At 44.8% G+C, this 20,054-nt stretch overlaps 1 protein-coding gene across 1 annotated transcript in view; it reads right to left on the bottom strand.

Moving 5' to 3' along the window:
• Positions 1 to 2,121: 2,121 nt before the first annotated feature.
• The window catches only part of MB21D2 (Mab-21 domain containing 2), a 58,622-nt gene continuing 40,689 nt past the window's right edge, over positions 2,122 to 20,054 (bottom strand). The window contains exon 2 of the mRNA XM_063408224.1: positions 2,122 to 5,793. Coding sequence (XP_063264294.1) covers positions 4,529 to 5,793 — 1,265 coding nt within the window. The 3' untranslated portion in view covers positions 2,122 to 4,528. The remainder of the gene's footprint in view (positions 5,794 to 20,054) is intronic.

Raw genomic sequence — 20,054 nt, 5'->3', positions numbered from 1 at the left:
GCAATGCCAGGAGAATGTGAACATTATTTCACTGAGCTGTCCAGCAACCTTTCGAACACACTCAGTTTAATACAAGACAAAGTGGCAAAATGCATCCAGCACTGAAGCCACAAAAATGACAGATGGATGCTTTTAAGCAATTCTAGGCACTGACTATGCACACCTTCTAAAAAGATTTTCATGAGAAATATTAGCAAAATATTATTAGCAAAATCTATCTTCCTTTCCCTCTGCCACAGTCACTTTGCATTGTGCAGGGCCACTTGTATCATGCATGGGTTAATAAAATATGATAAATGTCTGCTTATTTTTGGTCTGACCACAACCAGCTTTTATCCAGCAAAGTACACGTGCTTTGTTTTAAGCACATTTTTTCAAGTCTCTCAATGGAATTTATTGTGACTGCCACCTTTCAGTGCCTGTTTCAGTCCATTTTTAGCAGACACAAGCCTGTCTCACAGCCCTCCATGAGGAGACCAAGCAGTGGAAGGGCACAGAGCTCAGGTGTCCAGCCCAGAACCACCACAGCTGCCAAAAGGTTGCTCTCCACTGCAACAAGGCAATCAGGGAAAGTCCAAGAATCTAGATCAAAATGAGAGCTGTTTGTCACAATGACAACAGAGAAGGCAGACTACTAAAAACCAGCTCTTTCACAGGCCTTTGAGCACTGGCTTCTAATTTAGGCAGTGCATGGTTAAAGTCCTGCTGGTATTTTGCTGCAAAGAGCGACTCTGATGCCCAGCTGTAGTTTTCTGGTTAGAGCACCAGCACTTCTCTGGGCTAAAGTATTGGAATATGTGCAGAAACCAATTTATCACAGCCAGACAAGAGTGACTGAGGCTTCACACAACATGCATGAAGGAGCAGAGACTGCAGGCTTATACAAAGCCCTTGGTCTCTGGTTCCCTTCTGCCTTAAAATGAGTTCTCCCAACACAGCACAGAGAGTAAACCCCATCAGCTGGTGGTTCTGTCACCTCTGCAGCAGCTCAGGTGTCCCTCTGAAGAAGTGACAGCTTTTTCAGCATCTCCCAGAACTTACAACAGCTGAAACCAGTCAAATTAGTTGCTTCTTCCACTGTCATACTGGTGAGAAACCCTATGGAAAGAGGAAAGGCAAAAGCATGTTCCAAGAGTAGGACCAGAGCCAGGATGCCCAAGGAGGATCGCACTGGGAAGTGGAGGTGGAGCCTCTTGAAGGGCACTTTTCCTTCCCCACCTTTTTGATGCCTCAAAGCCAGACCCTCTGGGCTGGGACTCCCTCTCTTTTAACCCTGTATGAGTCAGTAACTCACAGATTCACAAAGGATTCATCCTACAAGCCACCAGCTCCTCACAAACTGTCCCAGTCCTTTTGCAACATCACTCAGGACAGGGAGAAGCCAGCAGAAAGGTGACTAATAAGCAAAAGGAAAAGAAAAAAAGAAATCTTGTCTGCCATAGCAGTGGGTGCAGAACTGAAGCTCCTGTGGAGACACTGGCTCACAGCAGTGACTTGTCTCTTCTTGACATCAGCAGGGAAGATGCCTACATTGCTAGTTTAAAGCAAGTTCCCTCTTATTCCAGTATCTGTCAGATTGGCCAAGTCTCTAACCCCATGGGGCTGAGTGCTCTAAAATGCTTGTGTGAATGATTTTCAAGAACTCCCTAATAGGAAAAGCACCATGGTTTCCTTGAAACTTGCAGAGAGAAGTAAAAAGGTCATTTGGTATCTAAACCCACTGACTACCTTGAAATCCCACACAGAGACCTCTGCACTTCACAAGTCTGTGCCAGCATATAGGCAAAGGCAAGAGGGGACAATAGAAAAGGAATAAAAGATCTTTTGTGCTCTCTGGTACACAAAACACTTGTCACCTCTCTGGGCTGGCAGCCTGCTTCATTAAGTTAACTATAGTACGTGGAGAGGGGCGAATACTAGACAGATACAAACCTACTGCAGATTAGGATTCTGTCTCCCTGCAAGACAGATGATCCACGTACAGGATGTAACATTCTCACAAACCTACCTGGAAAACTGCTTTTCAGTCCAGTAAAATGTCAAGCCTTCATTCCCCCACAAAAAAAAAAAAAAAACAAACCAACCAACCCAACACACAAAATGCAGGAAGAACAAGGTGGATATTTTTCAAAATGTTTTTTAATTAAAACCAAAAAAAAAGGAGCACACACCAGAGCTTGACATTGGCTAGTCAAACTGCTGGTCACCAGGACGTTGAACTGGCATGAGGAAGGCTGTGTTTCTGCAATCTCAGGAGCACTGGCACAGACAATGGGACTCCTGGGAGAGCACTCTGCCCCTAGGCTACTGCTGCTTTGTGCTGAGCAGATTTCTCATGTGGTGATGGGAAACTTCATCCTGCAGCCCAGACTCTTCTTTCAACAAACAGAAGTCCCAGAGACTGGGGAAGAAGCCATTTCAATAAATCTGCATTTTCCAAGCACTTCTGGAGAGGATTCCCCATTGTTTCTCCTGCTCCTCCAAGCAGGTTACAAACACAGGTTTATATGGAGACTCATCTTTGGCAATAGCCACACAGGCAGGACCCAGTTCTGCTTCTGCTGAAGTCAATCCATGTCCTGACCCAGACCAAACTGCAGCTGCACCAGGGCTCATGATCAAGAGCCAGTTGTGCTTTAAGGTTAAATCCTCGTCCACTCCATCAGGCCAGCAGCTTCTGAGAGCTTCTTGTAAGTGTGTACCAGTAAATTCAGGTAAATGTGAACATCTTGGTTATAGCAATGGGGTGAAGTTTTCAATTATGCCCAAGAGATGGAGAAGCTAAAGATTTGTTTTAAGACATGACTTGGGCACTAGATCAGGTATTGAAACCTCCTTGCCATCTAAAAAGCAGTTGCCAAAGCTATTGGTGTGCTGCTCCACCAGCCTGGTTTCTTTACGACAAAGGCTGGGCTGAAAAAGTGACACATTTTTCATACACAATTTTTATCAGTTAGAATTTACTAGATATGCACCTCATTTGTCTGTCAAATATTTAAAAAATACTTCAACCTGCTCTAATAATCACATTTTAACACATGCATCAAGTTTGGATCAGAACAGCATCTCTGGGATAATCAGTAAGCCCAAATTGCTGATTTAAGGCCTAAATATCAGTCACTGGCCAGCCAGCCACAGTAAGTCACTCTATCCTTGAACTCTTGGAATTATTTTTGGCTCAGACTAACCCTTGTTACCATACATCTTACCCTACACACAGAAGAAAAGTGTATGTTTTTTTTTTCAAGGCTACTGTTGCACCACAAGTTTACATACAAACACAACTTTTGCAAACATGAGACCAGAGTAAGATCTCCCATACCCCAGGGTGAGTCAGAAAGTTCTCAGGAGTCCAGGGAATGGTAACTGCCAGAAAGGATCAGGCCTAATACATGCATTAGAGAAGCAAGGTAGCTCCTTTGCTCAAGGTCTGGCTGATTCACTTTGCACATACCACTGCTTTAGCATTACATCCTTATCTAATGGTAAACCTGTTTCAACAACATGCAATACATATTAATGCAATATGCACTGCAACACACAATACGCATCCAAAGAAATATGCCAATGCAAAACTCTGACTGCTCACACATAGCCAGGCTAACAAGGAAGTCTTTTACAAAAGACAATCAAGAAATCACCTGAAACCATGAGACCTGAGGGGTCTCAGGCAATCAGCAATATTGAAACCTAATAACAGATGCTAATGCATGAAAGAAACACAAACAGTGGGACTGAGGTAATGGCAGAGATTTCATTAGTGCAATTACATTTAAAATGGTATGTTCTTTAATAGAATTTAAATAAGGCTTTGAATAATTACACATACTAAAACTAACATTCCATAACCTTATTCCGCATGGAAAAGCAGCAGAAACAACCCTCTGGACTGTACAAGGTCCAATTAATGAACAATTACATTCAAAAAGTAGATCAAAACAGAAACAACTCTTTCCCCAAAAAGCTGCATCATCATCTTTAAAGTCAGCTTTCTCCCCTAGTATCAGAAACGTGAAGAACAGATGAATTGGGCTTCAGCCCAGTAGATTTGGCCTCATCAAATTACCAGTAGTGCTTTCCAACCCAGTTTCTCCTCATTTCTTTAGGGTGATGGAAGCTCATGGAAAAAGAAGTGAATTTCTGAAGCAACGGAAGGTGAATTGACCTTCTCCTGGCCCAACAATGTATATAAACTATGGAAGCTTGGGAAAAAAACCTACATTACACTGTGGCTTGTGTTTATGATGTATGTCCTCCTTTAGAAACTACTCACAGACAACGGGGCAGGGTGGGTGGAAAAAAACCAAAGCAGCATATGAAATAGTAATATACTGTTCCGAAATCTGCATCGTCCTGCAGAACCAGGATTTATAATTTATTCAGATTGTTCTCAACAGATCCAATCTATGCTGGATATGTAAAAACCAAGAGACTAAGTCGTCAAGGAAAACCAAATGAAAAAACCTGCACACCGCAAGAGTTTTAAAAAACAAAACAAATTAAAACCCCAAGAAACACTGACGAAAGCTCAGAAAAATTTATCATCAATTCTGAAGTGGGGCCTTGTGACATCATCTGGGTTAATGAAGACAGAGATGGACTTCCCGGGGTTCTCAGTCACTAGCTGCTGCAACTTTTTGGCTAATCGGTCATCAGGCTGGTTGGGGTCCCCTCCGTCCGACTGCGGGGAGGGGATGCTGGTGGTGCTGCCCCGGCGCTGCAGCTCCAGGGTGAGCCTGTTGGCTGCCTTGACGTGCTCGATGGCAGTCCGCAGGTGCTCGGCGGGGTCGGAGCGCACCGAGGACAGCTTCCGCGCGTGCAGCATGACCGTGTCCTCGGACAGGTGCTCCAGCATGTTGCACTGCGGGATGAAGTAGTTAGGGCACATCTTGTTGACCAAGCAGTGCTGGAGATCATCGATGAGGCCCAGGAGGAAATGGGCTGCGTAATCCTCCTGAGCCAGGTAGGTGGCTGGCAGCCTGTCACAGGCCCAGAGCATCATGCTCCGCAGGTGATATGGACTAATGGCTTTGGGGCGGGACAGCAGTTTGATGATGATGGCTTTGCAGGCCTGGTAGGCTTGCATGAGGCTGCTGGAGATGCACTTTTTCAGCTGCACTTCACTCCTGGCAAACGACAGCCTCCATTCATTGTCCTTCTTCCCCTTGTAGGAACACGCAGGCACTAAGTAAAACCCACTTATGACTTCCTCCTCCGTGATCTTCCCATCCCAGAAGTGGTTCTCCATCAGCCAGCTCTGTGCCACAGCCGGCCAGCCTTTGAAGGACACCACAGGGACAATGTCATACAGCATGCGGCTGCTGCCCACTCCCAAAATAATAGATATGATAGTCCCATTCTTTTCTACCTTCTCCACCTTTGGCATCCCTCGCTGGGGCTTTTTCTGGATCTCAGAGAGGACAATGCTAATGGATTCATAGAACCAGTCAGCCACTTTAGTTGGGGAGAAGAAGTAGTTGGTGGCTCCGTTGATATGATCCACGATTGTGCAGCAGTCCTTCCACTTGCTGATGGTCCCCTCGTCGAACAGGCGCAGGCTCAGCCAGGAGTGGCACAGGGCCGAGTGGCGCATGTCCAGCGTCACCGGCTGGTTGCGGTCGTGCAGCTTCAGCGCGGGCACCAGCAGGGTGAAGTCCATGTCATAGTCTGTGCCCCGGGCATAAACATTCAGCTCGTCGAGGTCTATGTCCACCACGCCCTCCCGCACGCCCCCTGACAGCAGCAGGTACTCGTTGGCTACGGGCAGCTTCTGGTCGAGCTTCTGAACCATGCCTGCAAAAGACAGAGAGAGAAGTCCTTTCAAAAAAAGGCAAGCAGATCCAGGATTAAAACCCATTCCATGCCCAGCAGGGACATAAAAAGCAAGCAGAGGTATGTATCTCTTTTGGTGTGGGAAAAATACACATCAGGCCCAGCACTCAGACAGCCTTTGGTCTCATCTGACTCAGGGCAGGGCCTTCCCTGCATTCCTGGGAATGTGTCAAGTCCATCCTAAACATCACACTGCAAGCAATGGAAAAAAGCAGAAGCCTCTGGTGAAACACAGCAAAGCTACTCCCAGGACTACACTGAACTTTTCAAACACTTTCTAAACAAGTTTTTTCACCACATTGACATTAATTTCCATGGTATCCAAATGTTTCACCAACACCCCACAGAGAAAAGAGAATATTAATTGACTTGCTGTTCTTATTTTCTCTCTAGTATAGAAAAAAGCTGGGCCAGCATCAGGGAGTTGGTTTGTTCTTGAGTGAATGAATAGCTACAAATGTTAGTTCAAGCAGGTCTGATTTTACAATCTGCTTTACATTTACTGATGAACAAGGCAACATGAACAAAAGAAATGCATCCTTCTCTTATGGGTGAATGGAGCCAGTTAAATGATCAGGCAATTAGAGAAGCCAGCTCTGAAATTGGATCTACAAGCTGCAATGACATAAAATATCAGTTCCCCAGAACACAGACATGAAGACAGATTTTTATTTTCAGCACCAAAACCAGACATGACATTCACCCTGCAGTGTCCGTACCAGCTGTACAAAGCCAGCTTTTCACAGAGAATTCTATATATACACCCCACTGCACTGTGTCCATAGAACACGAACAGCACACTGAGAAGAGACTCTACACAGAAGCTGAGATATTAGCACCTCATTCAGTGTTCAAATTAGGCTTAAAATTGAGCTCTGCACTTCAACTGCTCTGCAGCCAGCTCCTGCTTTCTGGGCTGTTTCACTGCTGGTGTTCCTCTTGTGGTTAAATGCTTTTGGTTGCTTCCCAGCCTCAATTCAGCCACCACACCTCAGCCATGAGGGAACAAAGGCCAGTGGTTCTGAATGGAGATGCTGGAGCTGTTACAAGTAAGGAAAAGGATAGATATTTACCCCTTACAAGCACAAATGCTTCTGCTGGCATGCATTACTGACTCCAGCTTCTGAAAGACAATACGGTTTGTTTACATCAAGAATGGTCAAATGGACTACTTCCATTAAATGGAAGCCAGTCTTAGAGAGACAGCAGCGGAAGCAACTAGCCAGAGGCATAACAGAGTGAGCCAGAAAGCTGCCAGTCACTCTGTCAGCCCAGAAATCACAGGCAGACACACTAGGAATGTTTTTTACTGAAACACAAATGAGCAGCACTACAGTCTGAGCACCCATCCTGTCATGGTCCCAGTGACTGCAGAGCCTTTCCTGAGGTAATGCATCCCTGTAGTATCACAGACACTGCCTGTACTGGATGGGTCACCCTAGCAGAGAGCAGCAGCAGCACCCCAAGGCACTGAGGGCTGCACTAGGCTGAGTGGCACTGCAGTGCTTTCAGAGAGACTCACCTGTCCTTTCCTGCATGATAGGACAGCAACAAGGAAATGCTATCTTCATGCATATAGGCAAGCCATGACCAGAACAAAATCTAAAGCTCTGTGGACACTGATTCCTTGGAAAAGCCAAGGAGACTGTAGGAAGAGGCCTGTGTGAAGCAGAATCCATCTTGGGGCAATATTCAGTCTACCTGAAACCCCCCATGTGAAATTCCGCGTTAAATACACTTTACCTGTTTCATTCCTTCCAAGAGCACTGGACCCAGTCCATTTTGCTGCACTGAGCTGGGATGATTTTCCTGCCAGGCAGGCAAGGACATAACCCCTTTCATTTCATGCAGCTGCAGGGGCTGCAATAGAAGGAAATAGCTCTAAAGGAGTGCTAAGAAACTCTTCCTGCTAAATCCTGAGCTAATCCCTTTCTGCGATCTTGCCACACGCTGCCCTGTTCATCCTCAAAGGGTAATAACTAAGAAAAGCTCCTCTCAACCTCAAAAACATTTTCTGAGGCTTAGACACACAGTGAGCTACGTTACCCTGATCTGTGGAGCGGCAAATTCTTGCACAGGCTTCTCTATCCCAGAGGCCAAATAAGTGGCAGTCACTCTTCTGCTGTACCCAGGAGGGGTTTTCTAATGGGTACCTAAATTGAGGTGACTTCTGCAGACACTACTGACACACTGCCTCTGAATCCTGTCCTTGAACCAGTGCAAGCAGCCTTAGTGCTTTACACCTCTCTTGTAAGTTGAGTCCAACACCCACGAAGCAGAGTCTGGATCAATCACATCATAGGGACAGGGAGGAATTCTCTTTTTTCCCAAAGATTAAAGTACTACTAAGCTTTACTGTGGGGCAGCACAGCTATTCATGATATGAAGGGTTCTGATGGCCCATCCTGCCTACACTCACCCAAAACTTCCCACTCAGGACGGTGATCTGCAGCATCTGCCATGCAGATCTGCAGATGTTCCTGACATAGGCAGACAGAATGTAGCTCTGCTACAGAAGAAAATGTTCACCTATAGGATTCAATAAAGGATGGATTTTTCTAAATATTTTTAAACTTGAAGGATGAAAAATGCTCTGCAGTGGGCCCTGTGCACCAAAACTTCTATCCCAGAGCCTTCAACTGAAAATCATGATTTTTCTAAAGAGATTCCCTACTACAGAATCTGCTGTTGGATGAGTTCCTTCCCCTGGTCTGCAGAGGTCCTTACATGGGAACAACAGACTTGATAGTCTAACCCCATTCAACCAATAGCAAGTGGGACTCAAGCCCTGCCTTCTGCACACTGTCAATGAGTCACTTGATTTCCCCTCTGCAGAACTCCAGACCTCTAGATCTACCAGCAGAAGAGAAATACTGAAAAATAGTAAGGAAATGGTTACAGGAAGTGATCTAATATCAATATCTCTCTACCTGGCTGGTTGCAGTTTAAATTCAAACCCTTGAGCTCTGCTTGGCACAGAATTTCCCCTTCAAGTCCCAAACCAGCAACATCTGCAGCTCTGCCACAGAACAAGAGAAGGAATTTTTGCTAACAGATCACAGCAGCATTGCTGATCCAACTGAAGTGGTGGAGCAGGGAGTTGAGATAAGGTCCCCTTGAGGAAAGTATATTTAGAATAGGCATAGAGTGTTCTATAAATAGTTGAGCTGGCCAAATTCAGGATTACCTAAGGCTTTAGGGGTTTGCAGTGTCTTGAAACTGCCCCCTTTGCTCATCTATTTAAAAATCTATATAAAATGTGAAGGGATTTCAAGGAATCCCATCAGCCAACACTGTGGCACACACTACCTTGTCACAGAGCTTCCATCCCAAGTTTCTACAGCCCATGCATGTACAACAGAAGCAGGCACTCCAGTTCAGCAAGTAAGTGCATGTAAGTGCAAATACAAAGCAAAATAGCAAGACTGGTACTCAACCCAAGTATTTAATAGCACAAGTGGACCATTTGAGCTCTGTTCTTTTCATCTCAGTCCCAAGACCACCTGGGAGGAGGAGGCAATAGGGGTTACAGAAAAACTAATGAAATTTATAGAAGCCCTGTGGAGTTGTCTGTAAAGAGCAAACCAGAATTTGTAGGGTCAAACACACACAAAAAATTTTAGCTGAAGGACCAGCTCTCATGGTACCAAAGTAGATTCACTGATAGTTAAGAATCCTCTTGCTGTTACTAGGAAAAACACATAATTTGCAGTAGTACTTTGTGTGACACTGAAAAGGTTGTTTGGCAAAGCTAAGTGAGAGACTGGTGTACAGTTACCACTCCTTTCTCAAGCACCTTAAAGGAGTTTTGTTTTTCTAGACACGTAACTAAATTAAGATCTTCCCAAGCTATTAAATTTGGCATTCTAACAGGTAAGTATGCTTGCAAGCATGAGAAAGGCAAGGTTTGTAAGAATCAGGAGCACCACCTGTAGGCCAGGCTTGCTGGTTGATTTACTAAACATGAATTCAGAGGAACACAGGTGAGCAAGTGAGTTCTACCAACAGAACTTCATTCCTTTGTTGTTTCTTCAGTGTCAGGAAAAAAAAGGATTTATTTCTACTTCAAGCACTAAGATACAAAGAGAATAAAAACACAGAAAAGAGATTTTACTTTATGTAACACCTACATTTGGGACACATCCTTGAATGAACTATGACTCTGATGCAGATGACACAGAGACTATTCTTCCCACTAAAAACAACAACAAAGGCAATGCAAAGATGTTCTCCGTCCATTACAGAATTTCAGATAAACTGATTCCATGACCATTGCAGTGTGTGCTGGGATGCTCTGCTATTTCATTACTAACTTTGTGTAAATAAGGAGGAACACACAGATTTGTCTTTGAAGAAACTGATCACAAGAAAAATACGAGGTAAAAACTTATTTCTAACAAATGCACTTCCTTATTTTGGGTTCCTTCTTGAAGTCTTTCTTCCTGATGCTTTAGATGTGCAACCACTGCCACCAAAAGGAAACAGAGGCAGAACAAGATGCTGTTTGGTTAGTCTGACTTGGTCTCACCAAACTGAATGGGGTGATGCTCACAGCAGCCACTGAATTCAGGGAAGCTTCTGCTGCATGGAGAGAGGTCAAAGAGCAATGGGGTGCTCAGAGAGGTTCCACAGAGGAAAATCAGCAGAACCTTGCACACAGAAGAAGCTTATCACAGGAATTCTTCTGGGAGCCAAGCCAGACCCAGACACTAACTGGTGTATGCTCCCCTCGAGTTCCCTGGCAGCCTAGGGAGAATATACATGGAAGGGATCTTCTTTACATAAGTCATCTGTTCTACAGGGAAAGCTAAGGACCACTCAATGTCCCACTGCCTCCCTCTTTTCTACTGCTTAATCCTTCCACAGGACTCAACACAGTCAAGGCTCTTGGTTTTTCCTCACAGGTTTATCCTGTTTGATGCATAACCTTGAGAAGGCCTTTTTCCTTCTATATGAAATCATTACCGTCCTCTAAGTCCCAAGACCTAAGGAAGTCTGACCTCCTGGATGATCAGACTGGGTGGAATTGCTCAGACAGCACTAACCACACACTAGATGATATTAGCAGAAAAGTAATTTGTAAGCTCAGGATCTCTAATGCTGGCCAGGCAATTCTTACCCTTGACTGGTATAAGAAATACATGAAAGTCCAGGCTAGTCAAAAATACAAAGAGCTTTTGTCATTTTTTGTAAGGACACTAGACAAGGGCTCTGAGGTTCTTTGACAATTCTGCTGCAAACAGCAGATCCTGCAGTATAGGAATGCTGCTCAAAACAAAAATTTCTGCAGAGGTCTCTTAGCTATGCCTGAGCAATGTGTGTTGAATTTCAGAGGTTTCTTTAAGACAGGATGGGAGGCCACTCTGATGCATCTGGACTGTGCAGATTCTTCTGTTTCCCTTGGTAATTGCAAATCTATTTATGAGCAGCACAAGTTTTTGTTACTCAGGAGAACTGGAAGAGTCAGCTCTTTAGGGGAGTCTTCAGTTACAAAGCACATTTTGAGAGGACTGTTGGCAGAAGCAGGCAGGGGGTGGGAGAAGAGTGTGGAGACTGAACCATGTGATACCAGCTTAGTCAAATATGGGATGCGAGCGAAGGAAGCTGCTCCTTGCAGACTGATACACCAGTGTCCCACTGATTCTGCTCCTTTTAGAAATCTTGTGACATGGTGACAGAACACACTGCAGGGAGACAGCACCCCCTTGTAAAATAAATGAGCTTCTTTCTCCAAAGTCTTCTCTAAAAACAATCTTAAAAGTAGTGTCCCAGTTTTTTTTCATGTGTCCTGGTGGAAGCCACCCACCTTGCTGAAATCCTGTTTGGCAATGGAAAGGGGTGCTTCATGGTGCAAACAGAAAAAAAAAAAAAAAAAAAAAAGAAAATAAAAGAAAGAAAGAGCCCATATTCAAAGGGTGAGCCTGTACAGTGAGGAGTGGTGGTCTCATAAACATCTAAATCCACTCTGCCACCAAAACCAGCAGCAATGTTTCTGCTCGGCTAAACCAGTCAGGGCTCAGAGACAACAACAGCAGGATCAGATTGCTCCCAGAGCTGGAACCAGCATTTCCAGAGGGAGCCCCTGCATTGCTCTGCACCTCTGCTCTGGGCAGGAGGAGTTCGAGAGGAGTGATGAAAGGTGAAAGCCTACATGGAATATGAAGTGCGAGTCAAAGAGGTGCTCTAGGGTATGAAAAATGTGGGTGATGAGGTCTGAGAGCAGCTGACAAGCAGAACAGAAAGAAGAGGGGACAGAGAGGATAGCTATAAGAACAACTTGCTGCTGCAACCCAGTTAACACTGCACACTGTGTCCATACGGTGACCATTTTTTCAAATGTGCATAAAACATGAAATTCCCTTTGGAAATGGCACAGGATGCCATCTATCCCGGAACTGCAATCCCAGAGAAAAAATATGCCAGGGGACAGATTGTTTTAACAGTTCCACCCTCTGGGACTGAGAGTGCACATTTGGCAAGGGTGACACAGGGTCTGGATGGGCCATTTCTGCTCACACCCCTATGGGGCACTGCTAAGTATTTGGCAAGATGTCACACTGGGGGAGACTCACCAGGATTCCTCTCTTGGATCTGCTTACAAGGTAACAGCATTGGGCACAAACCAGGCTGAGCATCTTGAGTGCAAACATGCAGCTTGCAGGAGAGGCTGTTCTGCCCTTGTTTTTCCTAGTCCCTTCACTGTTCCTGAGATCTTTACAAGAGCACAAGCACCTCAGTGTGGTACATAGCTTGTCCATCTACTGTAGCATCTGGCTCAGACAACTGCTGCTGAGGGCTTTCAGGGGAAGAGCATTAAGAGTGAGGAAAGCATAATAACTTTCCCTCTTCAATCTACAAGCAGTCTCTGGATTTGCTGTTTCCCAAACAAGAGGCAGTATTTGCAGCTTTGTCTTTAATAGCACTGACAGACTTATCTGCTTGGAATGTCTCTCATTGCTTTGTAAATCAGTTATATTTTTGTTATAGTCACTGCCTTGCAGCACTGTTTTTCACAAAGCACATGTGTCAAAAGGATTTCCTTTCACTAGCTTGCTCGGAAATGAAGAAAATCACCTAACCATGGCACCTTCCGTATATCACTGAAGATCTTACACAGCTTCATCAGTCATCTTTCTTCCACATTGAAAAAGACAACTTATTTAAACTTTGTTTAGCTGACTGTCCTGATGTGCAATGGTGTGGGCCCTGGTATTGCTACACTCAAGTGAAATGAGATGGTCAACACTGAAACACACACGAAATACACATGAAACACTGAAACAACATATGAAAAAGTGAATTCTGGGTGAACACCTTCACAGTCCTCTGGGAAATCCCTCAGCAGCCTTGCTTACTAAATTAACTCCTCTCCCCTGTAGGTTTGCTCAATGTAACAGAGCCCTCCTCCCCAAAATTTAGTTTCACCTTCAGGATGTTCCCCTTGCAAAAGCCAACAATCCCATCACTTTACAAGGGGTGTTGCTGACATGGCAAAAGAACTGTGGAAGTAGGACAGGGTAAGGTTTTGGAGACTGCACAGGAGAACAAAGTCCCCAGCCCCCATCAGGCTCTCACCCCGATCTGCCAAGTCAGCGCCAGGTGCCTCTCACAGAAAACACGTGGCAGCTCTCCACTGATGAGCAAAGCCTTTCCCTTCCAGACCTGGAACACATTCTCCTCTCACTCCAGTCAGCCACAGGGGCACAAGTACATATCAGGCTGAAGTTGACTCCAAGGTTGCAAAACTACTTTGGGCTCCTCTGGGATGGTTTTGTGCTCTCAGTTATGGTCTGGTATCTTCTGCCCATCCTGAAAGGGCTAAGGTGCCACACCACTTCATGTTCTGGTGCCAGTGGGCCGTGCACAGAGGAGTGCCACCACACTCTCACATCCTCTAAAAAACATAAGAGCCTCCACTTTGAGCTGTTCTACCAAGCCTCTTGCCTACAATTATCCAACACACCAGAAATTCTCTCCCCAGCTGTTATCAGCTTGATTTTTGTTCCTTTAGTAGTTGTTTTTTACAAAGATAAGTCACAGCCAAGTCAAATCACAGGACCAGTTATGAACTGGGCCTGAGCTAACACAGCCCATCCTCAGGGCCTGCCTTTTCTGTAATAACAGCTCTACCTTGCTGCAGAGCAGCAGGTTTGTCCTTGACTCAACAATTCTTCACTAAATCATCCAGAAAAGGTAAGCTTACATGTGGAGCACACACGCTGACTAACAGCCATTGGGGAGTTGATGAATAACCACAACTGTAATTCATGTCCTTGATTTTCCCTTAAAATCCATTGAATTTGGCTCCTGGGGTCAATGACATGATCAGAATGGCATCCCTTTCGATTGCTTTCATTCTCTTAATCTACCAATAACGAAATTTATTTAGGTTTATATAAAGGGACAGGTCAGAAAAAGAAGGAATGAAGGATGATTCCAGGAAACCAGCCAAGCACCAAAAGCGTGCTAGAAATCCTGAGTTCTCTGAGTACAGAGGAAAGCAGGTATCTTCAGAAGCCTTTCTGAAGCCTTTCTGAGGCATGCAGTGGAGAAAATGATATTAACTGAATCTTCTCTCCAGCCCTTAGAATTCACTTGACTCCACGTGCACAGGTCTCATCTGGCCCCTTTGACAAATCTGGGATCCAAACACTGGGAGAAGACAATAGAGGCCAAATACGACTGAGACAACCAATGCCAAAAGCACAATATAATTTTTCTCTTGCACGTGAGCATGGATTGGACTAGCAAGATGAGGCAGGGAATGCAGATCCTTGTCAGAGAGTGCTGACACCAGAAAGGCTTAAACAATCCAGCTGTGTCTGAGATCATGAAGCTAAGAGCAAGCTTTCCTGCAGTATCAACCAACTTCCCACCCACCACTGAGAACATGGCCAAAACCATGTGGAGCTGGATCAAGTCATCTATAGGAGGTGCTTTTGCCAAAGCCCCATGTACAGCATCAGCTGTATGAAAATTGCTGGTTGGCTTTGACAATCATGCAAAATTCCTCTTCATCCACATCACCACGAGAAGTTGATAAATGCCAAATTTGTTGTTAGCAGGAAACAGAGCAGCTCTCCTGAGGTGACTGGAAATTTCAAGAGCACTTCTCCTTGCTTTCCATGGGAGACAGGCAGAGGAAAACCTAAGTTCTCCAAACTTGCCTGTCCATGTCCCATTGCTCCTACCATCCTGCTCCAGTTTCATCTTGCAGAGGTCATATTTAACAGCACACAAAAGCCAGCAGAAGTTTCTAACCAAAATCTCCTATTTTACAGCCATTTTTTTGCAGCTGAGCACTGTCATCTGTCAAAGAGCACAGCAGGAAGCACTGTGTGGATTAGATCTCCATCAAGCACCAAGCCCACAGCACCAGCAGCTGTCAAGGATCTATTATCCCTGCAGCACAGGCAGTGGCTAGGAAGCATGGAACTGAGTAAAAGAAAAAGGAAAGAGCAACCACTGCTCCAGCAGGGCAGAAGCTGGACCTTGTTTGAAGGTATGCAGTAAAATGCCAGAATCATTTAGGCACAGGACAGCAAAGGTGAAATGCAGCCACCTTAAGAAGACAACAGTAAGAAGTCACATTGCCAGGTGACCCTGAAAGATCCAGGTATTGCAACTGCCCTCCTTCCAGTGTTAAGGTGTGGTGGAAAGGAGGAACTCATGGAGCTGGCAGTGCTCACTGGCCCATGCCCTGGAAGCATTTGCAGTGAGATGAGGACTGTATTTTTGGAGCAATTCTCTGTTACCAGGAACAGGGCTTGAAATGCCCTTTGCACAGAACTCCCATCCTGTTTTACCCACTCTGCTCACTCAGGAGAAATTCCAAGAGAACAACCACATCGGTTGCAAAGCCTTTTTGTGCTTACCTGGAATGAAATAAAGTCTCACACACACATTTATTTAAAGAAAGCCTGGTGATCTCTTGACTCATCAGGATGGAAGTTACATTACAAGGTGAAGGAGGGAGAAGAAAGCAAAATTGTTGCTGATCAAATATAAAATTCATGAAGTATGTTCCAGGAAGCTGCCCCCACCAATAGCCTAGCCCCAAAGCAATGTCTCATCTAAAAATCTAATGGAATAACAGCATGAGCAAGATTTGGGTCCAGAAACTGTTAGAAACATGCAAAAGACCTCATGAAGTAGGATCTCAAAGCCTTTGTGTAATGGAAAGCTGATGACAATCAAAGCTCATTCTTTAAATTTCATCTGCTATTGGGGCTGCTTCACCTTCCTGACTCTGAAAACTCAGGTGAGCAGAATCCCATTCACCAATGCTCCCATGTTTCAGGAAGCAGCAACCCCAGCCCAAACATACAGGAAAAGACAGGCTATGAAATCACAGCGTCTTCCCAGTTTCATTTTCCCCAGCCATTTTTACAAGGAGAACAGAGGAAAGGCAATTACTGCTCAAAATCCAATAGAAATAGAATTCAATAGAATAGAAAATTCAGTTAGCTCACTTAGCTTTCCCCTGAAAATGTGAGAACTAGAATTGCTTTGTTTACACTCTATTTAACAGAGAATTTCATACAACTCTAGTAGGACGCCTAAAGGAAAAACCACAGTATAAATGTGTACCTACCTAAATTTGGAGTTTCTTTCAAAAATTAAACTACCTTCTTTATTGTCTTACACGGTGCATAATCTGGCATTTTAGTCCTATGAATTCCCTTATAGATACAATAAAGAAAAATGCTAAAAAGCTTTGCTCACAAATGATGGTAAAGAAATTATGCTTAGAAGAGAGAGGTAGATGGAGAATACAGATCCTTCAAATGGATTCAGTAATTAGAAATCTCACCTGTATTTTACAGATGTTGCTGTGAAAATACTTTGTAAAATTTCCCTGTGGATATTAGCTCCTGGAAGGCTTGCTATCCCTTGCATGAAAACACTTCCCAGCACAATAGAGATGGATATTGTTTGAATACAGTCCTGCTACACAGAGAGCCACGAATAACACAGTGCTTGCTGGTTTCCCACTGACAGCTGGTTCCCACACTGTGATTAACACACAAAGAAAGAAGATTACAGACCTCCTAAATTTGCTAACACAGTCTTTAGAATTAATTGCACGAGGTAGAAGCAGGGATACAAGGGTGTGAGCTGGTCCTGTAACAAGGATACTTGTCCCTGAAGTCAGACAGAGCTGATGTACAGCTCATACCCAGCAGAAATCTGAGCACAATCGTACTTGTTTGTTCCTGGCTGCACTTTCAGAAGGGGCTGGCAGAGGCAGAACAATACTGGTTTGTAGCTGAAGCCAGCCATCACCAAAGCACAAATCATACTCTGAACTGCACTGCTGCACTGCTGGTATTGTTCTACTTGTGCCCAGGGAGACCCACCTTGGATGGGCTGGGCCAAGATCTGAGGGCCCTGAACTGCTCTGTTCTCCTTGGCTCACAAATAACCCACAAGGAGCAGTGTAAAAAGACCTTTCAGATTTCTTTCCTGACTCGATGGGGTTTGGGGCACTTCCTAGTCAAGATCAGGGATCAGTCAGCTCTTACCACAGGCATAGGCCAGAGGAGGGCAAAAGTATGTCAGCTCTTAATCATTGTCATCCCCTGCCTATAGACAGGGACACCACTAGGAGGACCCAGCAAAATTTTTGTTACTAAATTACAACACCCTTCTCCAAATTACATTCTGAGTATTCAGAAATTAAGTAAGAAATCTTTCACACAACTTTGTGGTTGAGGAAGAAGCAGCACTTTAACCCTTCCCAGAGAGATGGCTTATAAAATCACAATGCTGCTAAAACATCTCTGCTTTGTTCTACTTTGCTGCTGATTCTTTAGATCACCATATTAAACCTTAAATCTGAAAGGAATGATTGATTTGTCTCTACAAAACACCTGGGGGTCTGCTGCTAAATAAAGCTAGATACTGAGAGATAAAAGAAACAATGGAAAGGATTCCACTAATTGATGAAAGGAGTGAGAGGGATTTGTCTTTACAAACAAACTTCAGGTCTGCCGATAAATAAAGTCAGATACTGAGAGATGAAAGAAACAACCATAAATTCCATAGGAGTTCCACCAACTGACACAAGGAAAAGAAAAGGGTGTGGGGTATACATTAGAAGGGGGTCTTAGGTATCAGGCGTTCGGGGAAGTCTGTACCTCTCAAGTACCTCAGCCAAGGGGAAAGCAAGGGCAACGTGCGGCTGGGAAACTCGGATAAAAAGGAGGCTGCGTCCTCCAAAAATTTGTGAGACCCCAGGGGGATGCTCCATGACCTCTCCCTTTATTCCAATAAACTTACAGGACTCCTCTGTCTCCTTTGGACACAAACCTTTAGCATTTGGGCGTTAATTTTCCTGACAAATCTTACTTCAAACTTTGCTGGCAGTTACCCAGCCGCCTTCAGGAGAAGGCAGGAAACATTCAAACATTCCGCCCGGCTGCGGCCACGTTCTTTGTCCTTCCGTGGGGAAGGTCCCAGGGCAGCCCCGGCAGCAGCGGCGGCACGGGCGCTGCGCTCTCCCGGCAGCAGATGGCAGGAGTGCTCCGGCGTGCGGAGCCACAGCCGCGCCCGCCGCAAGGCAGCGACACACAGACATACAGACACACAGACACAGCCCTCCCCGCCACCTGACGGGGCTTACCGTGGACAGCAAGCCAGCTCTGACACAATTATAGCTTTGAGACCGGCACCGGGATACCAAATCGCTCCATCCTTTTGACCGGGTGTACGCCAGGAGTCCCCCGGCAGCAAACAATGTACGGGGTGGGAGCGAGATGCGACCTTAAGAGGGGATAAGCCAGAAGATAGACACCAAACCTGTCTACAAATCCCATTTAATGCCAGATTTCCAGCTTGTGACGACTGAAGGGAAAGGCCAACTTTTTGTCTAAGCCATCTGTACACAGCTCCTTTTGTGTCGCTTCTCTTGGAGTATTTGTGCTACTTTGCACAGCAGCACAACTGAGCAGGCAGTGAGCACCATGGCTTCAAAGGAGAACAACTGCTGTTTACAGTGCTTCTTCCACTGTCAAGAATTTATTGCTAATGCATTTTGATAAGTTATGAAAAGAGAATGAATCATTGCAGGTAAATTTAGTTCAAAGATTAGGTTTTCTATTTCTTCATCAAAACCCAAGTAAATTCTCAACAAGCACAGAGCTGCCCAGGAGCAGTTCTTGTGTTCAGTGGAACCAGGTACTTTAGTTTAAGGACAAAGCCCTCCAGAGAATCGGATTAAAGGTGAAGTAAACATCTAACTAATCAGTTTCTCTCATTTATTTTCCTCCTCAGAACATAGTGAATACAAAAAAATAATCTAGGAGCATTCAAAATTAAATGCAAAGGGGATCATCTAGGAATGCATATACACCCACGTGTATTTGAAGAGCAAGGATGGGATTTTGGAACTGTTTCAGGGCAATAAATAGAGAGTCTATCTGGAAATTGGGGACGAGCAGAAAGCATTAAGAAAAAACAAAAACAGTGTTGTAAAGTTGTGTTTGCATGTTTTAATCCAGTGTATAAAATTTCTGAACTAAATCAATTTAAAATGCACCTAAATAGCAGAGCCAAAGGAAGCCAAAACCAGCTTCTTAGTCCAGGGAACTATTTCTATTCTCTCAGTGTGACTCCTAGAGTTTTAATGCACAGGGCCTCCTCTATGAGCAATGTGCTGCAGAAAAGATAGAAGTTACAGCCTGACTCCACCTACAGGACCAAGATCCATCAAACTGTCCATGGGTCAGCAAGGGAACAAATCCAGAGTGGGAAGTGGGTGCATTTAATGCAGCCTTAAATGTGTGTGCTCTAACAGATAGATGTGAAGATCTGGCAACACAGAAGACATCTGGGATTGAGGGAACATCAAATGAACAAACCCAAGCTTCCTTTGAGTTTAGAAGTGCTGTGTTGGTAATGCTGCCACTGCATGAAGTACAGCACTGTGCCCAGCAACAGCATCAGCTCCCACGGGGGCTGGGTATCTCCTACAGACACAGATCTGAAGTTGTAATTAAATAGCTATTGTCACACCTACACTGTAGCTGTAGGCCAGCAAAAACCTTAATGGGAGACACAAACATGTATTTCTGTACCCCAGAACACCCCCCAGCTTTGAACACTGCTCAGACACTGTCACAGGAGACACTGCTGGGACACCTCTCTTGCTGGCTCCAGATATGCATAACCAGAAGCAACCCACCAGCAAGCCCATTTCAAGCCCTAGAATTGATTTCCAA

This window comes from Prinia subflava, chromosome 11, assembly GCF_021018805.1.
Source record: "Prinia subflava isolate CZ2003 ecotype Zambia chromosome 11, Cam_Psub_1.2, whole genome shotgun sequence".
NCBI lineage: Eukaryota > Metazoa > Chordata > Aves > Passeriformes > Cisticolidae > Prinia > Prinia subflava.
Note: the sequence above shows the minus strand (reverse complement) of the source record. Positions and strands in the feature narration are given on the sequence as shown.